General features: G+C 41.7%; 3 protein-coding genes across 4 annotated transcripts in view; 1 reads left to right on the top strand and 2 right to left on the bottom strand.

Moving 5' to 3' along the window:
• LOC131952788 (2-hydroxyacyl-CoA lyase 1) overlaps window positions 1–23,246 on the bottom strand; it is a 69,066-nt gene that overhangs the window by 7,321 nt on the left and 38,499 nt on the right. The window contains exons 1-9 of one of the 2 annotated variants that reach the window (XM_059315625.1): window positions 10,115–10,147; window positions 9,909–10,021; window positions 8,799–8,903; window positions 8,574–8,695; window positions 8,379–8,451; window positions 7,429–7,506; window positions 1,966–2,060; window positions 1,035–1,147; window positions 472–607 (exon numbers count right to left, since the gene is read on the bottom strand). In XM_059315625.1, coding sequence (XP_059171608.1) covers window positions 472–607; window positions 1,035–1,147; window positions 1,966–2,060; window positions 7,429–7,506; window positions 8,379–8,451; window positions 8,574–8,695; window positions 8,799–8,903; window positions 9,909–9,992 — 806 coding nt within the window. In that variant the 5' untranslated portion in view covers window positions 9,993–10,021; window positions 10,115–10,147. Of the gene's footprint in view, window positions 1–471; window positions 608–1,034; window positions 1,148–1,965; window positions 2,061–7,428; window positions 7,507–8,378; window positions 8,452–8,573; window positions 8,696–8,798; window positions 8,904–9,908; window positions 10,022–10,114; window positions 10,148–23,246 lie in introns of those variants that run through there. The other variant, XM_059315624.1, reaches the window with a different exon arrangement.
• LOC131952790 (uncharacterized) lies at window positions 3,588–7,285 on the top strand. The gene is made up of 2 exons (XM_059315630.1): window positions 3,588–3,716; window positions 4,755–7,285. The coding sequence occupies exon 2, from the start codon at window positions 4,905–4,907 to the stop codon at window positions 6,330–6,332; it is 1,428 nt and encodes a 475-aa protein (XP_059171613.1). The 5' UTR covers window positions 3,588–3,716; window positions 4,755–4,904; the 3' UTR covers window positions 6,333–7,285.
• On the bottom strand, window positions 12,182–23,042 carry LOC131952787 (uncharacterized). Its single transcript, XM_059315623.1, has 9 exons — window positions 22,745–23,042; window positions 19,338–20,824; window positions 18,134–18,414; window positions 17,356–17,476; window positions 17,026–17,089; window positions 15,856–16,528; window positions 14,845–15,119; window positions 14,412–14,612; window positions 12,182–13,497 (listed from the first exon to the last, which is right to left on the bottom strand). The coding sequence occupies exons 1-9, from the start codon at window positions 22,965–22,967 to the stop codon at window positions 12,746–12,748; spliced, it is 4,077 nt and encodes a 1,358-aa protein (XP_059171606.1). The 5' UTR covers window positions 22,968–23,042; the 3' UTR covers window positions 12,182–12,745.

Below are 23,246 nucleotides of genomic sequence, written 5' to 3'. Positions count from 1 at the left end.
TTTCTTTAAACAATACCTCTGTACTCATCTCTTTAAAATAAAAGCTTATTACCCTTAAAATAGTGTAACTGTAACTGACTCCTTAAACCATCTTCATTCCAAAATTTAAACAGCAGTAACTTTAGAAAAAACTGCTTCATACCCATCTTCATTTAATAATATTTCATGCATCTTTCAACCTTTAGCTCCCACCCCTTACTTTAAGCTTTAGCTCCCTACCCCTCACTTTAAACCTTAAGCTCCCTACCCCTTACCTTAAACCTTTAGCTCCCTCCTTACTTTCAACATTTAGCTCCCTACCCCTTACTTTAAACCTTTAGCTTCCCCTTATATTAATATTAAGCTCCCTACCCCTTACTTTAAGCCTTAAGCTCCCTACCCCTTACTTTAAACCATTACCTCTCTACTCCTTTAAACTATTATCTCCCCACCCCTTACTTTAAACCATTAACTCACCCCCCCCCCCCTTACTTTGAGCGAGCAGCGGAGACACACAGGTCACTGTTGTCAGGTAAAACACCTTTCCCCATTGGTGTAGGTAGGAAAGGTAGCCGTGTCATGTTGACCAGTTTAGAGATGTTCACCTCGGCTTGTGCATAGGCAGCACCTTGACAAAACAAATACACAAGTACAACTCAGGTATTCAGGGGGTATTAGAAGTTACAGGTAACAGAAGATATGACAGGTATTGTAAGAAGTTACAAGTAACATAAGATATGACAGGTATTATAAGAAGTTACAGACAACGTATGACAGGTATTGTAAGAAGTTACAGGTAACAAGATATGACAGGTATTGTAAGATGATTAGCGTAATATAAGATTTAACAGCTACTACAAGCTATTGCAAGAAACATTAGATATGGTAGGTATCAAGAGGCGTGTGAAAGAGGCTTTCATATTCAATGTTTCTGAAGATTTAAAACCCCTGCATTTTTTCCTTAGACAGCTTTTGAAGAACAGCCCAGTTTGTGTAAATTTGAACTCATAAAACACGTTAATTAAGAAAGTTTCTAGAAGATTAACAAAGGGTACCTTTCCCAACAACAACCAGTGGTTTGTCAGCTTGTGTGATCAGCTCTACTGCCTCTCTGATCTTCTTAGGGTCAGCGTACACAAGGGGTGGGGGTGGACAGGCAGGTAGGAACCTGCAGATAATACAACAGTTAGCAATCTGCTGTTGACTACTATTTTACTAATAAATTCTAGTTTTTAAAGTTGTGACCTTAAAAAAAAATATTTAAAAAAAACCATCACAGAATAGGGCTGTTTAAAAGATCGAAATAATGAATATAAAACTAAGAATATATTTCTTATTCTGTTTCGTCCACAAACAACGTCCATAACACGTTATGTTAGACTTACAAGTGTGCTAGGTAGGGAGGAAAGGGGGGGGGGGGTCAGTTTCACGATGTGCTATGAAGGGTGAAGGCAGTGTTTCTTCCAGAATTTTTTCTCCGGGGGGGGGGGGGGGGGCACTTGAAATTTTCGGGGGGGGGGGGGGCAGTGTTTCTTCCAGACTTTTTTCTCCGATGGGGGGGCACTTGAAATCTTCAGGGGGGGGGGCGGTAAAATTTCTTCGGGGGGGGGGGGGGGGGGCGGACACTGTTAAAAGTATATATTTTCTATATAAATTATATGAATTTCATTTCGTTCGGGGGGGGGGGGCGGTAAAAATTTTTCGCTTCGTCTGGAAGAAACTCTGGGTAGAGGAAGGAGGTTTCAGATTTACGTAAGGAGAATGGGGTGGGGGCAATAAATGTGTCCTGGCATATATTTCGCACTTTTAAAAAACAAATGTGAAATTCTTGCTGATTTTAGTTTAATTTTTTTAAAAGGAAGAAACGGCAATCGTTGGAACTTAGTGACGTAGAAGGGGTGTGGCTTTTTGTGACGTGTGTCGTCTGACTCCACGGAGGGGTTAAAGTCTAACAAAATTAAAGTTTATTTGGGAACTTAGATGTACCTGATGCTATTTTCTTCCGTCTTTCCGCCAATTAAATCGGCTGGGAGGTCAAGGTAACAGGCCCCGGGTCGTCCATATGTGCTCTCACGAACAGCCTGTTTGAAATAGGTCACGAACATGAACAGTCGAACATTATCAGAAAGCGAGATAGCTGGGATGTTGTGTTTTAATTCAATAGTTGCCCTCACATCATCAGAAAGCGAGATAGCTGGGATGTTGTGTTTTAATTCAATTGTTGCCCTCACATCATCAGAAAGCGAGATAGCTAGGATGTTGTGTTTTAATTCAATAGTTGCCCTCACATCATCAGAAAGCGAGATAGCTGGGATGTTGTGTTTTAATTCAATAGTTGCCCTCACATCATCAGAAAGCGAGATAGCTGGGATGTTGTGTTTTAATTCAATAGTTGCCCTCACATCATCAGAAAGCGAGATAGCTAGGATGTTGTGTTTTAATTCAATTGTTGCCCTCACATCATCAGAAAGCGAGATAGCTAGGATGTTGTGTTTTAATTCAATAGTTGCCCTCACATCATCAGAAAGCGAGATAGCTAGGATGTTGTGTTTTAATTCAATAGTTGCCCTCACATCATCAGAAAGCGAGATAGCTAGGATGTTGTGTTTTAATTCAATTGTTGCCCTCACATCATCAGAAAGCGAGATACTAAAGCTGGCATGATGTACTTTTATTCAGCTTTCATCCTGTAAGCCAAAGGTAGAGTATCGACTCGGTGTATGCGGTATGAAACTTGTGCCAACGCATAGACTTTGTATCGAGGCTCTGCTATTACTAGTTGACCATATATCTCTACTAAGGGAACAGGGCATTTCCCCCTGTCAATTACCCCCCGGATATTTCCCCCCTCCCGACATTACCCCCCCCCCAGAGTAATTACCCCCCTGTCAATTACCCCCCTGTCAATTACCCCCCGCCCAGTAGGACATTACCCCCCCCGGACAGGGTTAGAGTTAGGGCTAGGGCTAGGGTTAGGGTTGAGTAAGGGTTAGGGCTAGGGTTGAGTTAGGGTTAGGGTTAGAGCTAGTTTTAGGGTTAGGGTTGTGTCTAGCTTTGGTTTTGTGTGAAGTTTTAGGCTAAGGTGGATGCTTAGGTTTTGGTCTTTTTCTTAAGGTTTGGATTAAAGTAGTATATAGGGATAAAATTCTAGTTAGAGTTAGGATTTTAACTTGAGGGGGGGGGGGGGGGGGGGGTAATTGACAGGGGGTAATTGCCAGGGGGGTAATTGCTCCGGGGGGGGGGGGGGTAAATACGGGGGGGGGGAAATGTCGGGGGGGGGGGGGGAATATCCAGGGGGGTAATGTCCTGTAGCCCTCTACTAATGCCCTGACCTTAACCAAAACCATAGATTTGACCCTAATGCGAATGAATTACCAACTCATGTATTCTTTCTGCAGCTCCCGTGACACAGCTGACCCCCAAGGTAACGTTTCTCCCTATAGGTTCATTACATCAGCTGCTGACTGACACATCGGCCGAATATAAAGTTTTAAACATGAGCTTGATCCCATCCTAAAGACCATCTTCAACACGCTCCACGGAAAACTCCGGGAACTTCAAAAACTGGACGCGGTGCAAACTAGTGCAGTGAGGTAATTGAACACAACAAGTGAAGGTAAACTCTGAGCTCTACACACATCCACATTGGCTGCGTGTGGCCAACATTAGCACACTACCACTGCTGTTTACTGAGTGTCAGTCTATAGACTATGACAACTGCACAACCAGCTTAGTCGGTATGTTAAAAAAAAAGTTGTTACCCCGAGGCGGTCCTTATAGCAGTCTAAATATAGTTCATCTTGTCTTGACCACGGTATTTGAAGGAACGGTGTGGTCAGCACCATGCCCAGCCGCATAAGTCGGACATACACTAGAGCTGGATGAGCTCAGGACTCGTGATTGGGCTCGGACTCGAATCTAGGTCCGAACTCGAGACTTTCGGGTTAGCAGTCGAACGCTCAATTACTCAACCACGTCGACCTATAGTCGTGTATGTGGTCGACCTATAGTCGTGTATGTGGTCGACCTATAGTCGTGTATGTGGTCGACCTAGAGTCGTGTATGTGGTCGACCTATAGTCGTGTATGTGGTTCTCACAATTGTCTCATTGGGTGTGACATGCAGACAACATGCTCGAGTTACAAGACACACCAGACGTGACAGTTGGCCAAAATAATAATGGCCATCTTCATATTAGACGTGACAGTAGACCAACATGATGTTAATGGCCATGTTCACACCAAACGAGACAGTTGGCCAACATACCAATGGCCATGTTCACACCAAACGAGACAGTTGGCCAACATACCAATGGCCATCTTCACACAAAACGAGACAGTTGGCCAACATACCAATGGCCATGTTCACACCAAACGAGACAGTTGGCCAACATACCAATGGCCATGTTCACACCAAACGAGACAGTTGGCCAACATACCAATGGCCATGTTCACACCAAACGAGACAGTTGGCCAACATACCAATGGCCATGTTCACACCAAACGAGACAGTTGGCCAACATACCAATGGCCATGTTCACACCAAACGAGACAGTTGGCCAACATACCAATGGCCATGTTCACACCAAACGAGACAGTTGGCCAACATACCAATGGCCATGTTCACACCAAACGAGACAGTTGGCCAACATACCAATGGCCATCTTCACACTGTGCTATATCTGATGTTTTCATGTTGGTATATATCTGTACAGCATCACAAAGTTAATATTACTGTGAGTTTTATAAATGTTCAGCTAATATCATCCATTGCAGAGAAGTCTTTTTGGATTTAATCCATTACTGGAGTTGGCTGGAATTTATCCATTATAGAATTTTCCTGGATTTTATCCATTAGAGGTTTTCCTGGATTCAACCAATTCCTTATCCGTTTCTTCACGTTGAGCCGGAAGTCACACACAAACAATGGACGATCCGCCAAAGTTCAATAAGAATGAACGGAAATCTATGGATAAATTCTTGTTTTCAATGAAGGCAGCCAGCGGACCAGCCTCTGAAAGGAACTCTAATGATGCTACAACACGACGCTCTAATGATGCTACAACACGACGCTCTAATGATGCTACAGCACGACGCTCGACTGATGCTTCATCACGACGATCTTCCACGGAGAAGCTAACTGCGAAGAAGCTCATTGGCAGCTCAGGGACTAGTGTATCTTCTCTTGACACCAACGATGACTTCGCTCAAAACGCAAAACCCTCCACAAAAAAATCGGTCTCGTTGTTACGCTTGAGACAATCAATGCAGAGATTATCGGTGTCGTCACAAGATTCCAACAGTACACCCAAGTCCAGCAGCTCCTCTAAGAGTAAGAAGTCCAGCGCCAGCAGTAGATCAGCCAAACTGTCTTCAGCTGAAATGCTGAGTGAGAAAAAAGCCATCTTTATTCGCATCCATGGCATTGTGATGAATGTTTCTGGTGACTTTGAACTCTTAGCCCACGTTCCTGCAGAACCCAAAATAGAACTAATAAAAGAACCTGTCCTTGAAGAGGGTGCAACCAGCGGAGTGCACAAGATACGCAAACGGACTTCATTCGCGCAAGTGGTGGATCAGTATCTTGACCTCAACATTCACGATCCCAAAGAACTCAAACCCAAAACTTCGCTGGAAGAAGAGGTCGAGCTTATGGAAAAACATGATTTCGAAGAAGAAAAGAAACCACTCACATCAAGGAGGAAATCGAAATTTGGTCCGACAGAAAAGACAGAAAGTCACAAAAATTCGCATCTGTGGAGCGATGTCGGAATGCAACTGGTCAACAGCAAAAAGAAACCTTCTCTGTTTGAACTGCTGGTGAACGAGTCCCGTACTGTGTCTAGTGAACACCTAACTCTACATGAACGAAAAAAACCAATGTTCGCTACTCCATCGGCTTCAAGTGAAGACACCACAAAGAAAAAGGCGGGAAAAAACACGGACAAAGACAACACCTCGCGTAAGGTGACTGACAAGACCAGTGACACGGACAATGAATCTCAAATGCAACCCAAAAAATTGCCAGCTATTCCATCTTCTGATTACGACGGTTCAGCTCCAGGGAACAAGAGTACAGACGAAGAAGAGGAATTTTATGATTTGGTTGACAACGGGCAGGACTTTCCACAGAAGTATCAAGGGAGGACCTTCGGTTCTTCTGATGAGGAGTTTTTTGATGCTATTGATGGCTCAGTCGAGACTTCCACCATCAAGTCAGTTTTAGCGACATCAAAGCAGGACAAATCAACAAAAAATCAACAGAAAGGTTCTAAAGGAATTAAATGGGTTGATGACGAGTCATTCGTGTCCTTACAGGATGATGAAGAAGACGAATGGCACGACATCAACTGACAGACTGACTGCTGACAATGGTGACATTCCTCGGGTCAATGATGACCGCTTGCATGATAGAGACTGATGCTTGCGCCGCATGGCCACTTACTGTAAGCTGGTAGATCTAGCTATAGAAGAATAGCAAGCAAGCATACCAGTCCACCTGATCACCACCTAGCTACAAAAGACGAGCAAGAAGGCTATTCCACACCATCGAATGATGCTACAATATTACCCACATTTTATTTGACCACCAACGATACAATGTCAAAGCAGGTAGTCTGTGGTTGATGTGAGAAATCAAGTTAATCATTTCATTCAATAGTTAGACTAGTTTTAGTGTCCAATACATTACACAATATACAACAAATAATGTAAATGTTGGGGATGGGTCTCAGTGATGATAATCTAGCAATCAGTGATGTCACTGATGGTAATGTAGCAGTCAATGATGTTAACAGGCAGTGATGTCACTGATGGTAATGTAGCAGTCAATGATGTTAACAGGCAGTGATGTCACTGATGGTAATGTACCAATCAGTGATGTGACTGATGATTATCTAGCAATCAGTGATGTTTACAGGCAGTGATGTCACTGATGGTAATGTAGCAATTAATGATGTCACTGCTGGTAATTTAACAATCAGTGATGTTAACAGGCAGTGATGTCACTGATTGTAAGCAATCAATCACATGTTAACTGGACAGCTGACCATCCATCAACAAGAAGACATATAATAACAACTATAGAAATATATAAAAATGTAACACCCTTACAATTACCTAAAGGAAACATTTATTCCCTGTAGTTTATTCTTGAACTCAAGTAAGCAGCAATCGTATTGTCACTACCATCAAAATAATTGATTTACCAGTTGATTTGTAAATTTGTATTTAATATAAACATAAATTTATATATATATGAAATTCTACATGTTTATACTTTACAAATAAACGAAGTGGCGTAAACAAGGAAATCTATTTTTGTGTGCTTGTTTTCAAAACTGTAATTTTTCTAAATATAAATTTTGACAACAAAAGCTCACCCAATCAACTAACACTGCTAAAATTCTTGATTAAGCTTTACAATGACGTGACCAAAATATGACCTTACCTTTTCAACAAAATAAGGGATTTGATTGAGACTGCTTGGTCTAGCTGAGAATTTTGTAAAGTGACTAGCAGTCTGTACCTACATTGGACAAAGATTAAGAATAGAACAAAATAAAGGAATGTTTTGATTTGGTGAGTTTTTGGCTCTATCATTTGAAAGGTAATATATAAGTAATATATTAGTAATATAACTGATTAAAACCCTGGTAGGTCAATGCTAAGTTGGGTGTTTTTTTGTTGTTACTTTCTACAACATTATTAGCTATCCAGCCACAGTTACCTAAAGTTGTAGAAATTTGTAAAAGTTTTCTCCAGGTAACTAATAGGCTAGCACCAGTAAGAAGCATAAAACTAAACTCTAAGCCTAATTCAACTTATGTGAGAATCATGACTTTAAAGTCTTAGTATAACTCTTACTAACATGTCATGATTTGCTCTGATAATTTTTATTGTATCATATCAAGAAAGATAAAAAAAAAAGTTATTATCTTGAACCCTAGGTACACAGTTTTTTTAATTATGATGAGAAAATTGTTTTTAAGCATTTTTATTTCTCAATTGATACAACACTTTTACTTTTAAGTATACAATTATTTTTATCATGGGTAACGAAGACATAGGGACGGAGTGGCCTAACGGTAGAGAGCTGGACTGCTAACCCCTAAGTCTCGAGTTCGAATCCGGGTTCAAGTCAGTAGACCTTCCCTGAGTCCACCCAGCTCTGATGGGTACCTAACTCATGTTAGGGAAAGTAAAGGCGGCTGGGCATAGTGCTGACCACACTATTCCTCCATCTGCAGAGTTCACAAAAACAAGTGAACTCTACTTTACTTGCCCCAGTTGCCTTTGAAAATTGTAAGAATATTTAAAGTTAGATAGGTAAAATTACAATAACCTTACAGCAGCCCCTTCAACATCTGGGATACATGAATAGACACTGTTTATGCTAACCTGAGGGTATTCTTGAAATCCTCCCATTGATTCTTGGTAAGTGTCACATGAGCCTCCAACTACTATGAGAGGCCTGAAAACAACAAAACGGGAAGAATAAGATATATCTGTACATCTTTCCAGGAAGAAATTCTAACAGGTAGCTAAATTAGTTTGATCAGCAGTTTTTCAAAAAAAAATTTGCACAATTTTTACCAGCAGTTTTCCATTGCATTAGACATTCCAGCGAGAGCATGAACTAGTCCGGGCCCCGAAACTACTAGACAAACTGCAGGTTTTTTGGTTAGATATCCTATAGCAGATGCAGCATATGAAGCCTGTATAGTAAAAATTAAAAAACAATCATATTATCAGATACAAAAAATAGAATCTGTTGCTAAATTTTAAAAAAGTATCCACTTAAAAAAGATTTTACTATACCGCCTGTTCATTCCTCATTGCAACAAATTTGATTCCAACACTCTGGGCTGCTATACCTATTTCAATGACAGGTACCCCAACAATTCCAAACATGTACTCCACTCCCTAAAGATAAATAAAGGTTTACAACTAACACAAAGTAATAGTAATTTAATACATTATTAAAATTTACAAACAATAAAGCCTATAATTATAATAATATATTTACTGAAGTGTTATTTCCCAGTCGTCTGGGAATAACCAAATATGGTGTTCTCCCAGTCAGAACAGTTTTCAATTAAATGTTAAAAATGTCGTGATAGGCATGAAGCTATGTGGCAGCTGTCATACGAAATATTATGGGCTTGAATCCATAGATGATTAATTGCATTAATTAGGATTAGGCTAGGCCAGGCCTACTCTCAGTCCTGATAAATCATAATTTGTCAGGATATAGAACTAGATCTAGGCCCAATAATAACATAAAAATTACTGTAATGAATAAAAAATCTTAATCAGTGGATCAGAATTAAGACTAAACAAGTTAATTAAAAAAGTCTAGTGACATTTATGCGCAATTTCCTTATGTTATCTAAAAATAGCTCTGACGTATAATGCTGGGGTGCGTTCAAGCTAGAAGAACGATTGGTTTGTAGGTGTTTATGTAATTTTAAAATTTGTGCCCGAACGAGAGGATATTTTTGAAAACTTTCTTCGGCAATATTGTTCTAAATTATGACAGGAATCGATTGGTACATGTTTCAAGTCGCTAAGTGGTCTGGTTGCCGAAATATGGGCAAAAAACTGAATTTTTTCGAGGTTTTTTGGCTTTTCCGGGAAATACATGAAAGAAACTCGGAATTTTTATGGCCTATGCTCATCCTCGTAACTTGCTTAACTTAACATAATTGCTTTTGGAACGAATCATCGATATTGCTGCGTTGAGGAGGAGATACGACTTAAAGCTGCGGACACACATCCATCCATCCATCCATCCATTCATTCATACATCCAGAAATGACGGGTTAATAAACGCAATTCTCCAGAATGGAAATTGCGCTAAAAATACGACTCTAAGTATTAGTAAGAGACGAAAGAGTGACAATCTCATTCTCAGCCCTGCACTCTGACCTGTTGTTGCAGTGCTTTGACTAAAATTGTTGCTCCATTTATTTCATCTCCTGCAGATTGTTCTTTTCTCGATGATTTTTTCATTGTTGCTGTGAAGTCTTAGATCCCTAGATCTAGATAATATAAAGTTTTAATAATAAAATAAAACGTGTAGGCTATATTATTTTTTTTAAACTATATAAATAAACGCAAGACAAAAACAGAACCGTATCAAATAAAAACAGTATAGGTCGAAGGTCCAAAGAGGTCATAGGTTACAAAGGGACATAATGTTTTTTTACATTCTAAAATAATATAATAATTATATCGCAATTCTAAGATCGAAAACAATTATCACTATCAGTATCAGAGACGTTTGAATTTTAAAAACAACTAGATCTAGCTTGATTGCGTTAGGGGTCAACCATAAATGGCGTCACGCTTTTTTTGACGATTTTTACCTCCCTCTCCCCTCCATCAAACATCGGACATCGTCACAAAAAGCCAGACCCCCCCCCTAAAATAACGTCACACATCAGCCTATAAAATTGCAGTTGAATTTTTCTTAAAACATCGATATTTTTTCCAAAATGTTGTCTGAACTCTGTCAACATAGAGTATTTTTATCAATTCTTATTACAATTTATTTTCTAACGACTAAAATTAGTTTTCTAACATTTCTTTTTAATAATGAAAAAGTGTGACGTCAAATCATCTGAACCCCCCTCCTTCATCACACACTGTCACAAAATTACGGAACCCCCTCCCCTACGAGTGTGACGTCATTTATGGAGGACCCAGAGGCGTAGCGACCTTTCCCGGCGCCCGGGGACAAACTTACAATTTGGCGCCCCCCTCGGGAGCAACCTTTCAATTTTCGATTTGCACCCCCCTCAAACTTTCGATTTACACCCCCCCCCCTCAAACTTTCAATTTGCACCCCCTCCCCAAACTTTCGATTTGCACCCCCCACCCATATAACCCATATATTTTTTATATTTATGACGCAAAACTGCAGCTAAAATGAGATTTTAATTTGTTTTTCCAACCCATTTTGGCGCCTCCTTAGGTCGGCGCCCGGGGGGACATATGTGCCCCCCTTCGCTACGCCACTGGGAGGACCCCTTATCCGCATTAATAAAAAAACAGTTTTCTCTTGTTAATTATATAGATGTCGTATGTGTATAGCATATTATCCACCTAAAATGAATTTCTGTCTGCCTACACAAATAAAACGACGCCTTTGTTCACATGAACTAGAGATTCTATTGATTTTTCGCATGCCAACTCTTATTATTCCTTTCCTTTACATTGCTATTTTTTTTTCATAGGGACAGCTTGCAAACGATGAATAGAAAATTCACTACTGGTGGCAAGAGGGCGGGGAAGAATGTGTGGTATATGTCCGGGAAGGGTGGGGGAAATAACCTAATTATAAACAGAATAAAACTTGCAAACGATGAACTGCAATTTCATATATGGAGGGCGGTATGACAGTATGTGACGTTAAGAGTATTTGCTATCATTGATGAAACCCTTCTTCTCATCCCCAGCCTCCGCCCCCCCCCCCCCTCCCCGCCAAAAAAAATACCAACTTGTCGCGTCCCCTGAAAATTCGTGCGAAAATGTGTTGTGATAGTAAGAAAAGGTATATACTGGTGTTGAAATATTGCTTATGTTAGTATGTATCCAACACACAAATAAAATAAAATTAACAGGATTTTTTTCGTTTAATGATTTCTAGCTACCTTTTTAGATGCGTTCGATAAAAAAAATTAGTAGGGCCCTGGCATATAATTTGGTCTTGGGTCTCCTGGTTGCAGCTCAACCCTTGTCAAGCTTATTGTTAAAAGCCGTAGTTAGGTGTGGGGTGTGACTGTCTTGTTTAGTTACACCTTTAGAAAATGGATAGTGATATGTCCTAATCTTCAAACATTTTAAATTAATTCATGTCTTTTTACTAATTTAAACTTCGACACGACTGAAACCTTAAAACGTCATTTGTCAAGTTATACTTCTTTAGCCTACTCACTAGATCAAATGCTCATCCAAGCAAAACTACAAAGACCATCTTTATTTAAAGTCAGATGCAACAATGTTAAATTAATCGAAGCATTATATTTTTTGAAATATTATATTAGCAATAACTTAGCTTATAGTCTAGAATTTTAATTTGGAATCAGCCTCAAACAATTCAATATCAGTTTAACGCCTGTTTAACATTATCTTTTAATTTTTTTTAAATATTCAAAACAAGAAAGCAAAAAAAGAAAAAAATTCATACATTTGTTCTGTTGAATATTTTTATTTGAAACCTTTCATATTTTTCCTTACCGTGATTTTTAACGATGATTTTTAAAAAAATGTTTAGTATCTGCAATAGTTCGTTAAAATATTAGCATTTCTAAAGTGTCTTTTGCTCAATGTTCTAGAAAAAATGTTGCTAATTCTTAGGTTTGCAACGGCTATAAATTTGCAGAAAAATCTGTTAACAAATGGCACCAACACAGCTTGTTGAATGGCTTAAAGGTTTTTCCAATTAACTTTAATCCCCTAAAACAAGTTTACTGTATAATAATTCGACAATTAAAAAACAAATCCTTATAACATCTTTGTTATATACAGGCGTTTTTAAGCTTCGCCGAAAATGACAAGAAAAGCTGGGTGGCTTAACAAAATGTAATAGTTGTATTTTGTATAAATGTATTATTTTACAATCAATACTCTGGCATTTAAGAAAAAAAATATCAACACTATTTTAATCTGGCACTGAGCTTATATATAAGTCAATCCTTCACCTTGCAAACAATGCGATTTTTCAATAGCATGTTAAGTACCCTTTCTTTCTATACAAACTGTTACATCTGAAGTTTTGAATGCTGCGTCAGAGACTGCTGCTGGCCGTGGGAAATTGCTTGTAGTTGATGGGACATGGCCTGGGGTTGTTGATGGCCGTGGGACATGGCCTGTGGTTGTTGTTGGCCACTGGGCATGGCCTGTGGTTGTTGCTGGCTATGAGGTATTGCTTGCGGTTGTTGGCATATTGTCTGTGACTGTTGTTGCAGGTGGGAGAGTGCCGGAGCTTGCTGTTGGTTGTGTGGAAGTGTGTGCAGCTGTACCTGTGCAAGTGGATGCTGCATCTGCTGTCCAAGACTTTGATGCAGTTGCTGGGCGTGTGTTAGCTGCGACTGTTGGAGCTGTTGAACATCGTGATGTTGACAGTGAGACTGCTGGAGCTGCTGTAGTTGAACATCGTGATGCGGTTGACAAAAGGATTTATTAAACAGCTGGAAGATCGGTAGTCGCTGTTGATGCAGCTGCTGTAGGATAGTTTGCTGTTGCTGTTTTTGCTGTTGCTGTTTTTGCTGTTGCCCTGTTGTGGGCAATGAGTTGTTGCTTCGTGCTTGATTTTGCAGAAGTGTGGACTGCTGTTGAATTTTTTGATGCAGGGGCTGCTGTTGTTGTTGCTGCGGCGCTGGAATGTGAATGAGTTTGCTGTGCGCAAGCTGATTGGTTGCCTCACAGTGAGGACGGCTCACCGGAAGTGGGTATGTCGTCTGCTGATACTGCTGTCTCCAGTGTTGGGCAGGTGTAGGCTGCTGAACTTGACCTACCAAAAACAAACAGTGAGTGTTTGAAAATACTGAACTAAACATGAAATTAAACTGTTCTTATATTAAACAACCCACTTCTATGACTAAAAATAATCCAAGTGTTACATCGATTAATTTGCTACTAGGATAATCGCTCTTTCAGACTATCCAGAAAACCAAAACATAACGAAAAATGTTGCAGTCTCTCCGAAATAATGTTCCAAATGGCTTTTTACTTCGTGTTTCCGACTTTTGCTTACTATCTTATATACAGAATAGTTGATTGAGTGCCTCAAGTACTCACGTAATCTGTAGAACTGTTAATTAAAGCACTCACCTAATCTGTAAAACTATTGGTTGAAGCACTAATCTAATCTGTAGAACTGTGTGTTGAAGTACTCACCTAATCTGTAGAACTGTGTGTTGAAGTACTCACCTAATCTGTAGAACTGTGTGTTGAAATACTCACCTAATCTGTAAAACTGTGTGTTGAAGTACTCACCTAATCTGTAGAACTGTGTGTTGAAGTACTCACCTAATCTGTAGAACTGTGTGTTGAAGTACTCACCTAATCTGTAGAACTGTGTGCTGAAGTACTCACCTAATCTGTAAAACTGTGTGTTGAAGTACTCACCTAATCTGTAGAACTGTGTGTTGAAGTACTCACCTAATCTGTAGAACTGTGTGTTGAAGTACTCACCTAATCTGTAGAACTGTGTGTTGAAGTACTCACCTAATCTGTAGAACTGTGTGTTGAAGTACTCACCTAATCTGTAGAACTTTGTGTTGAAGTACTCACCTAATCTGTAGAACTGTGTGCTGAAGTACTCACCTAATCTGTAGAACTGTGTGTTGAAATACTCACCTAATCTGTAGAACTGTGTGTTGAAGTACTCACCTAATCTGTAGAACTGTGTGTTGAAGTACTTACCTAATCTGTAGAACTGTTGATTGAGTCGGGTCAGACGACCAACCAGCTCCCTGTTCTTCTTCTTCTCGTCCTCAAACTGTTTATCTATGGAGGCCCTCTCGGCCATCAGGCTGGACTTTTCTTTCTGTAGATTGGGCAGACTGAGCTGTAGTTTGGACAGGAACTCGTTCTTTCGACGCTCACACTGCTTCAACTCAAGGGCTGCAAGAGGTCAAGAGGTCAATACATTCTTTAAAACATCAGGTTGAATTGTTCATCACTAATCATTGTCTATTTTTTAAAATAAAATTTACCAACAGAAAAGTCTAGAAATATTTTTAACGTTCATTAAACTTCTGCTTGCCTTGAAAAATATAACTAAAACATAATAAAAAATAGAAATATTTACTATTTGTAATTAGAAGTAAAGATTTAATTAGATTAACGATGTTACCTTCTTTCTGGCAATGTCGCCGGATTGCCAGGAATTTTTTCTGCAAACGTTTCAGCGCCAGTTGGTGTTTCTGCTGGAGCTTCTCCGTCTGCTGATAAACTTTCTTGGCGTCGAGCTCGGCCTGCACGCTGGCGTTGGCCGTGACGACGTTGGCGGCTTCCGGCCAGATCTCCACTATCTGCACGGCGCCCTCTGCCCTGTCGTCCACGATGGTGTGCTCTGTTTGTGTCGCAGAGCTCTCGAAGCTGATGTGTTCCGTCATCGTCTGAGCTACACTAAAGAAAATACGATGGGATTCGTTGATTCTAAAACACATTGGGAGGTAAATTAATATGGGTGGGACAAACATGCCACGTACAAGTAAATATTGAGTGGGAGAGAGTTCGAAGGCTAGCAAGAATCAGTGGCGTAGCGAGGTCGGGTGTCACCCGGTGCGGCACTTAATGGTGTCATCCCCCCCCCCCCCCCCAAGAGGCGTAGCGACCCTTCCCGGGGAAAAACTTTCAAGTTTTAGATTTGCACCCCCCCCCCTCAAGTTTTCGATTTGCACCCCCCTCAAGTTTTCGATTTGCACCATCTCCTCAAGTTTTCTCTATATATTTTGCTATTTTTTACCTTGGTGTCACCCCCCTAAATGGTGTCACCCGGTGCGGTCCGCACCCCCGCCTCCCCCCCTCGCTACGCCCCTGGCAAGAATGTCTTGAGTGATGATCCGCAGGATATCCCTGAGTTCACCCAGCTTTAATGGGTACCTGGCTCACATTAGAGAAAATAAAGGTCGATGGTCTTAGTGCTGACCACACAACCTCTTCATGTGCAGATGTCAATAAACATAAAAACTCTACTTTATCTTTCCTAGTGATCGTAAAGTCTGAAAAATAAACGTTAAGCGCACACATGTCTGTGAATCTTGGGGTGACTAGCCTAGAATCGAAGCTCTAGCCAGCTCACACGCCTCGTTGTAATGTTTTCTAATGTTGATTGTTAAGCCTGGTAAAATAAAAAATTTACCTGCATTCGTGTGGGGCGAGACTAGCATCGCAGTCCTGGGTCATCTCAGTCATTGTTGCTATCTCCGCTCGAAAAGTGACTTTTGAACTTTGACATGGTACTATGTCATCAGAGACTAGCATACACTTCTGGTCACCGGCTTGTACTTCCTCAGAGTTAAACACGATCCTACTGGGTTCTGTTGTCTGGGAGTTAGATACGATCCTAGTGTCTTCTGATGTCAAGCTATCTTGTACCGAACTACGGCTTTCAGTTGATACTTCATTGACGGCATCACTTTCTGATGAAAACATGAACTCCCTGCAAACGTTTAAACTTCCAGATGTCGACACATGCACTGGAATCTCAAAAACTTCAGACGGATTCATTGCCTTTGGTGACGTAGACGTACGGTCAAGTTCTGGAACTTGTTTGACCTCCTCCAGCCCTGACTCTGGACTTTCAGCCACACCTTTCTGATCCTCTACATCTGGAGTGTCACGTGGTACCTCGGGCAGTTCTATGAGCTTGCAGGACGATTCTGGTACGATGCTGGACCCAGTTTTAGGCGAGTCCGGCAATTTCTCACTGTCAGCGTGAGTGTCTTCGGCAGATTTGACTTTGTATGGAGACGATATGGCGCTTTTAATAAACAGCTGTAATCTTGCTACGAAACTCTCAGTAAGGTTGTTGGCTGAATATATATATATATATATATATATATATATATATATATATATATATATATATATATATATATATATATATATATATATATATATATATACACACACATGTAACACTATCAGTTGCTACATTTATAATGACTTTCTTGAGAATCACTGTTAGCTTTTGAAATAATTTGTTATGTCTACATCTTCTCTAAAACAACAAGAAATGTGCTAAGGCCAGTGTTTCTTTCATGCATCTCCTCGAAGCAAGTCTACTCCCTCACCCTTCCCTCCCCAAAGGAAATAGCGATTATATAGAAAATATGTTTTCGCCAGTATCCGCCCCCGCTCACTCGAAAATTTAGCCCGCCCTCACCCATGAAAGCTGCAAGTGCCCCCCCCCCCCTCCACCCCGGAGATAAATGTCTAAGAGTAACACTGGTTGAAACCTACACAAAAAGAACTCCAGTACTCAGGTAACACTGGTTGAAACCTACACAAAAAGAACTCCAGTACTCACCTTCAAGGCAGACAAAGACGAGAAGCATGAGAAGAGCTACAAGAGTAGTGTGGAGCAACATGTCCTGAAACAGTCGAATGGTACAAGGTTACTATCATCTAGACGGGACCAGTGCAATGGTGCAAGGTTACTATGATCTAGACAGGACCAGTGCAATGGTACAAGGTAATGATCTAACCATGCATGTATTTTATTTAAAGTGACTCACCCAGACGAGCGAGAAAAACGAGTCACTGTTCCAGTAATGTATTTGATTTAAAGCGACTCACCCAGACGAGCGAGAAAAACGAGTCGCTGTTCCAGTAATGTATTTGATTTAAAGTGACTCACCCAGACGAGCGAGAAAAACGAGTCACTGTTCCAGTAATGGATGCTGATGATGCTCGTGACCAGGACGCAAACAGACGAGACTTTGAACCATCGGCGAGAGCGTGATGGGGAATCTGTTGACCTGGGAAAACAAAGACAATACTCACTCATTGCATGGAAGAACATGAGGTACTCATTGTGTAGCATCACCTGACCCACGGTTTAACTTACCTGACCCACAATTTAACCCACCTGACCCACGGTTTAACTAACATGACCCACAATTTAACCCACCTGACCCACAGTTTAACCCACCTGACCCAGGTTTAACCCACCTGGTGTCGCCACAACCTTCCCATAGTTTAACCCACCTGACCCACAGTTTAACCCACCTGACCCACAGTTTAACTCACTGACCCACAGTTTAACCCACCTGATCCACAGTTCAACCCACCTAACCCGTAGTTTAACCCACCTGACCCACAGTTTAACCCACCTGACCCACAGTTTAACCCACCTGACCCACAGTTTAACCCACCTGACCCACAGTTTAACCCACCTGACCCACAGTTTAACCCACCTGACCCACAGTTTAACCCACCTGACCCACAGTTTAACCCACCTGACCCACAGTTTAACCCACCTGACCCACAGTTTAACCCACCTGACCCACAGTTTAACCCACCTCACCCACAGTTTAACTCACCTCACCCACAGTTTAACCCACCTCACCCATAGTTTAACCCACCTCACCCACAGTTTAACCCACCTCACCCACAGTTTAACCCACCTGACCCACCTGCTTGGCGCCTCCCGGCAGCTCCCCACAGAGTTAATGTTCCTGTTTCCTTTTAACTCCCTCTCCTCCGTGGGGGTACTGGTCCTGGTACCACTAGCAGACGATTCCTCCTCCTGTGGTCTCAGCCACTCGGCCACATCGTGAGCGCCCTCAGGTGGATTGTGCTTGCAGGCGTCAAAGGTGTTGTCGGCGTCTGGGTTGGACTTGGTGTCCCCCGCTCCCCTCTCTTCTCGTGTGGCTATTTTGTAGACCGCGTTCAGGTTAAAGTCCAGTGGAATGGCCTGAAAATTTCACGCAGAAAATTCGTCAGCTAAAATGTGCAATTATATATACATTTTTTAAATGCCCATTGCATCCTAAGTGTTACAAAATAATTATCCTTGGAGGTTTCTTTCTGATAAAATTCTCCGCGTGAAGGGGGGGGGGAGTAAAAGTATTAGAAAAAACTCTGATTGTAATAAGTATCATACATTACTCTGTCCGTACATTGAAAACTGAATTCACGAAGATTGTACACCACATTATCCCATTGTACGAGTTAAAACAAAAGCTCTCAGTAAGTCAAGAAAATAAATTTGTCAATCAATTCGAAGAGCCATTAATGTTGAGTCCCTTACCGTTAATTAATCCTGTAGGACGAGACATTTAATTAACTTACCCTAGAGGACGAACCGTTTAACTTACCCTAGAGGACGAACCAATTGACTTACCCTAGAGGACGAACCAATTGACTTACCCTAGAGGACGAACCGTTTGACTTACCCTAGAGGACGAACCGTTTGACTTACCCTAGAGGACGAACCGTTTGACTTACCCTAGAGGACGAACCGTTTGACTTACCCTAGAGGACGAACCGTTTGACTTACCCTAGAGGACGAACCGTTTGACTTACCCTAGAGGACGAACCGTTTGACTTACCCTAGAGGACGAACCATTTGACTTACTCTAGACGACAAACCAATTGACTTACCCTAGAGGACGAACCGTTTGACTTACCCTAGAGGACGAACCGTTTGACTTACCCTAGAGGACGAACCGTTTGACTTACCCTAGAGGACGAACCAATGGACTTACCCTAGAGGACGAACCGTTTGACTTACCCTAGAGGACGAACCGTTTGACTTACCCTAGAGGACGAACCGTTTGACTTACCCTAGAGGACGAACCGTTCGACTTACCCTAGAGGACGAACCGTTCGACTTACCCTAGAGGACGAACCGTTCCTATTGACGGACCCAACCGCAGACGAGAAGACGAACATGGGCGCGTCAGCCGAGGACGCGCTGGAGGGCTGGGTCTTGTACGTGATTCTCGCCAGTCGGTCCTGGGGGGAGGGGTCCGACAGGGCGCTGAAGCTGCTTCTGGGGTGGGTGGCGTCTCCCTGGGTCCACCAGGCGGGGTGGAGACCCAGGTTAAAGTGGATTCCATCACCCCTAGCTCCATCGTCAGCGTGGAGGTACAGCTTTTTGTCTCCACTGAATGTGGTCAACGTGTAGGTGTCCTTCATAGTGTCTATACAGTTGTGTTCACACCTCATGCAAGACTCTCCTATCGGATCTATATCATTTATACACGCATCGAAGTCGTCATTCATTTCAGTAACATCGGGGAATCCCGTTTCTAAATCAGGGCTGTTACTACTTCTACCAGTACACATTGGCATCATTTCATCCAAAGATGAGTACAAGTTCTTGTTGATGACGTCAGGATAGATCGATGTGTTTTCTACGTCACAGTAGAGGTTGGGTGTGTCGTGGTGTACATCTGTGTCGCCTGATGCAGAGAACATGTGTGTGTTGTTGTCACACGAGTATAGGCAAGAATTCTCGAAGGGAGAGCTGTGGTTCATACACGGTGCCAGACATTGATCGTGACAGGAAATGTGTTTACATTTGTAATGATCACTCGGTGAAAGATGGCAGTTGATTAAATCGCTGTTGTCTATAAGATAATGATTCGCTTGAGTGCCGACACTCCAGGGGCTGGGGGCGTCTTCAGGGTCCAGCCTGTCTTCAAGGAGTTCCGGTTGGAATGACCAGTCGACGTGGGAATGTTGTGTGGAGAAGACGTCGTCAGAATACCAGGTGTCGTGGGCCCAGCTTCGGTTTTCTTCCTCGCAAGCCTCGCTGTAATCCTCTTCAAAACTGAACGACAATAAATCTTCATCGATGCAGCTGTCGTCTAACTTGTCCGTGATGTCGGAGCGCATGTCGTCGTACGGCGGTCCGGCAGACGATCTGTCGTTCAGGTTGTTGTCCAGCTTGTCTGATATCTCGTAGTTTCTGTTTCCCAGCGATGGGTCAGCAGACAACCTGTCAACCAGCAGCTGATCAGCAGACGACATATCCCCCAGCAGCCGGTCAGCAGACGTCATATCCCCCAGCACCTGATCAGCAGACATGTCCCCCAGCGTGACATCAACACAACTGACGTCCAGGGTCTTGTCAACACTCACCGAGTCGCTGCCCTGAGTGACGCTGCAGTTGTCAGTGGAGACACGTGACGTCGAGCTAGCCCCCGCCAGAGCCCGCGAGGTGATGACCCTAAAGAAATGGTCGATCAACTCGGCGTCCTTGAGAATGTTGACAATGTCCCTGACCCATGACCTACACAGGTTACCAGGCCTCAAGCCCAGCAGCGAGGCGTTCATGCATTCTTCTAGAAGGTTGTAGCCGCACCCTGGGGCATCGGCTTCAGCAAAGAAAGTAGTTACATTGTACTACATGTTTAGTAAAGATGGGTCAAAGTAGTTAGATCAAATTGTACTACAAGGTAAAGAAGGCCCTAAATAGTTAGATCAAATTGTACTACAAGTTGAGTAAAGAAGGGTATAAGTAACTAGCTATAATTTTCAAACAAATTTAGCAAAACATTGTTTCAAAGTAAATCACATTATTACAATATAGCCAACAGACTTAAATTTTTAAGAAAGAAATCCTTAAAGCTTAATTTAAATAAAAGAAACAATTTAGTATCATTAAAAAAGTGCATTGTTGACTAGTATAGAAGTTATTTTAACATGTGAGCTATATATGTAGACTTAAGAACACATCTTGTGAATAGTTATTACACATCAGTTGAGAGAAGTTTTATAGTCTCCCACAATTTTACTTTTTCTTTCTAATACTCAACACAAGAGACGTGGGTACTAACACAACTTTGTTATATGATTAACAAGTAAGAAGGTAACAGTGTGTTACAATAGCCAGACCCTTGTGGCCGTAGACTATATACATCAATAATATTTACACTTATTTCAGTCATTCAAACCCTAAAGTTCAAAGCGTAAGCTTTAAAATATAGGCTATAGATCAGGTATCCAGTAGTTTTTTTTTAGTGCTCGGCTAGTCGGGAAAATAAGAAAAATCCTATTTTGCACTCTTGCGAGGCCTAGAATCTAGATTATTCCAGATCTACATCTATATTCTTGGGATTGTTGGCACCAATAGTGTTGGTATCACCCTGACCCCTACCTTCTTGTCTACATTATCACACCAATAGTGTTGGTATCACCCTGACCCCTACCATCTTGTCTACATTATCACACCAATAGTGTTGGTATCACACTGACCCCTACCATCTACTTTATCACACCAATAGTATTGGTATCACACCAATAGTGTTAGTATCACCCTGACCCCTACCATCTACATTATCACACCAATAGTGTTGGTATCACACTGACCCATACCATCTTGTCTACATTATCACACCAATAGTGTTGGTATCACACTGACCCCTACCATCTTGTCTACATTATCACACCAATAGTGTTGGTATCACACTGACGCCTACCATCTACTTTATTACACCAATAGTATTGGTATCACACCAATAGTGTTGGTATCACCCTGACCCCTACCATCTACATTACCCCACCAATAGTGTTGGTATCACACTGACCCATACCATCTTGTCTACATTATCACACCAATAGTGTTGGTATCACACTGACCCCTACCATCACACCAATAGTGTTGGTATCACACTGACCCCTACTATCTACATTATCACACCAATAGTGTTGGTATCACACTGACCCCTACCATCACACCAATAGTGTTGGTATCACCCTGACCCATACCATCCTGTCTACAATATCACACCAATAGTGTTGGTATCACACTGACCCCTACCATCTTTTGGTATCACACTGACCCCTACCATCACACCAATAGTGTTGGTATCACCCTGACCCCTACCATCTTGTCTACATTATCACACCAATAGTGTTAGTATCACACTGACCCCGACCATCTACATTATCACACCAATAGTGTTGGTATCACCCTGACCCCTACCATCATGTCTACATTTTATCACACCAATAGTGTTGGTATCACCCTGACCCCTACCATCTTGTCTACATTATCGATAGTTTCGAGTTCGAATCCGGGTTCAATTTAGTGAGTCCACCCAACTTTGATGGGTACCTAAGTCACGTTAGGGAAAGTAAAGGCGGCTGGGCATAGTGCTGACCACATTATCCCTTTATATGCCGAGGTCAAGAAACATATGAACTACATCTGCCCAATGTTTCGTTATAGTTCTAAAGAGGAATGTTTACTACTTTTACTACACCGTCCCCTACCAGATAAATATATCACTTACCTGTGGATCGCCCCGCCTCATTTTTACACCTGGACGTGATTCTGTTGCGTAGCAACATGAGTGGACCAGAGAAGTGACCAATATGACCGCCGCAGTCTTCGGTCCGTCTCGCGGACATGCGCGCGCGTGTTTTGTCCTGAGCGAATCGTCTACTGATGGCCCACCCCCAGTACAGATAGGATCTAGTCAGCCTCCTCCTTGCTCTGCTGAAGTCGTCAAACATCTTGTCTTTCTTCTCTTTCAACTTTCTTTTTATTCCAGTGTTGATATTTACTTTTTTCACATGTACACATGTAAACAACAGTTGTTAATGAGAAATACGTCATCAAGATTCGCTTATTACGTCACACGCGATATTTAAACTAAAAGAGCGCCATTTTTTATTGAAAAATATTAATCGATAGTAAGAGAGGATATCGATACAACGTTAAACATTTAGAACAGAGCAGAAAAGAAAACTAATTTAAAATAAAAATAAACTGGACACAAAAGTGAAGTTTTG

This window comes from Physella acuta, unplaced genomic scaffold, assembly GCF_028476545.2.
Source record: "Physella acuta isolate Inbredline_101_S28 unplaced genomic scaffold, ASM2847654v3 ptg000890l, whole genome shotgun sequence".
Classification (NCBI taxonomy): domain Eukaryota; kingdom Metazoa; phylum Mollusca; class Gastropoda; family Physidae; genus Physella; species Physella acuta.
This window is presented reverse-complemented; position numbering and strand designations above follow the sequence as displayed.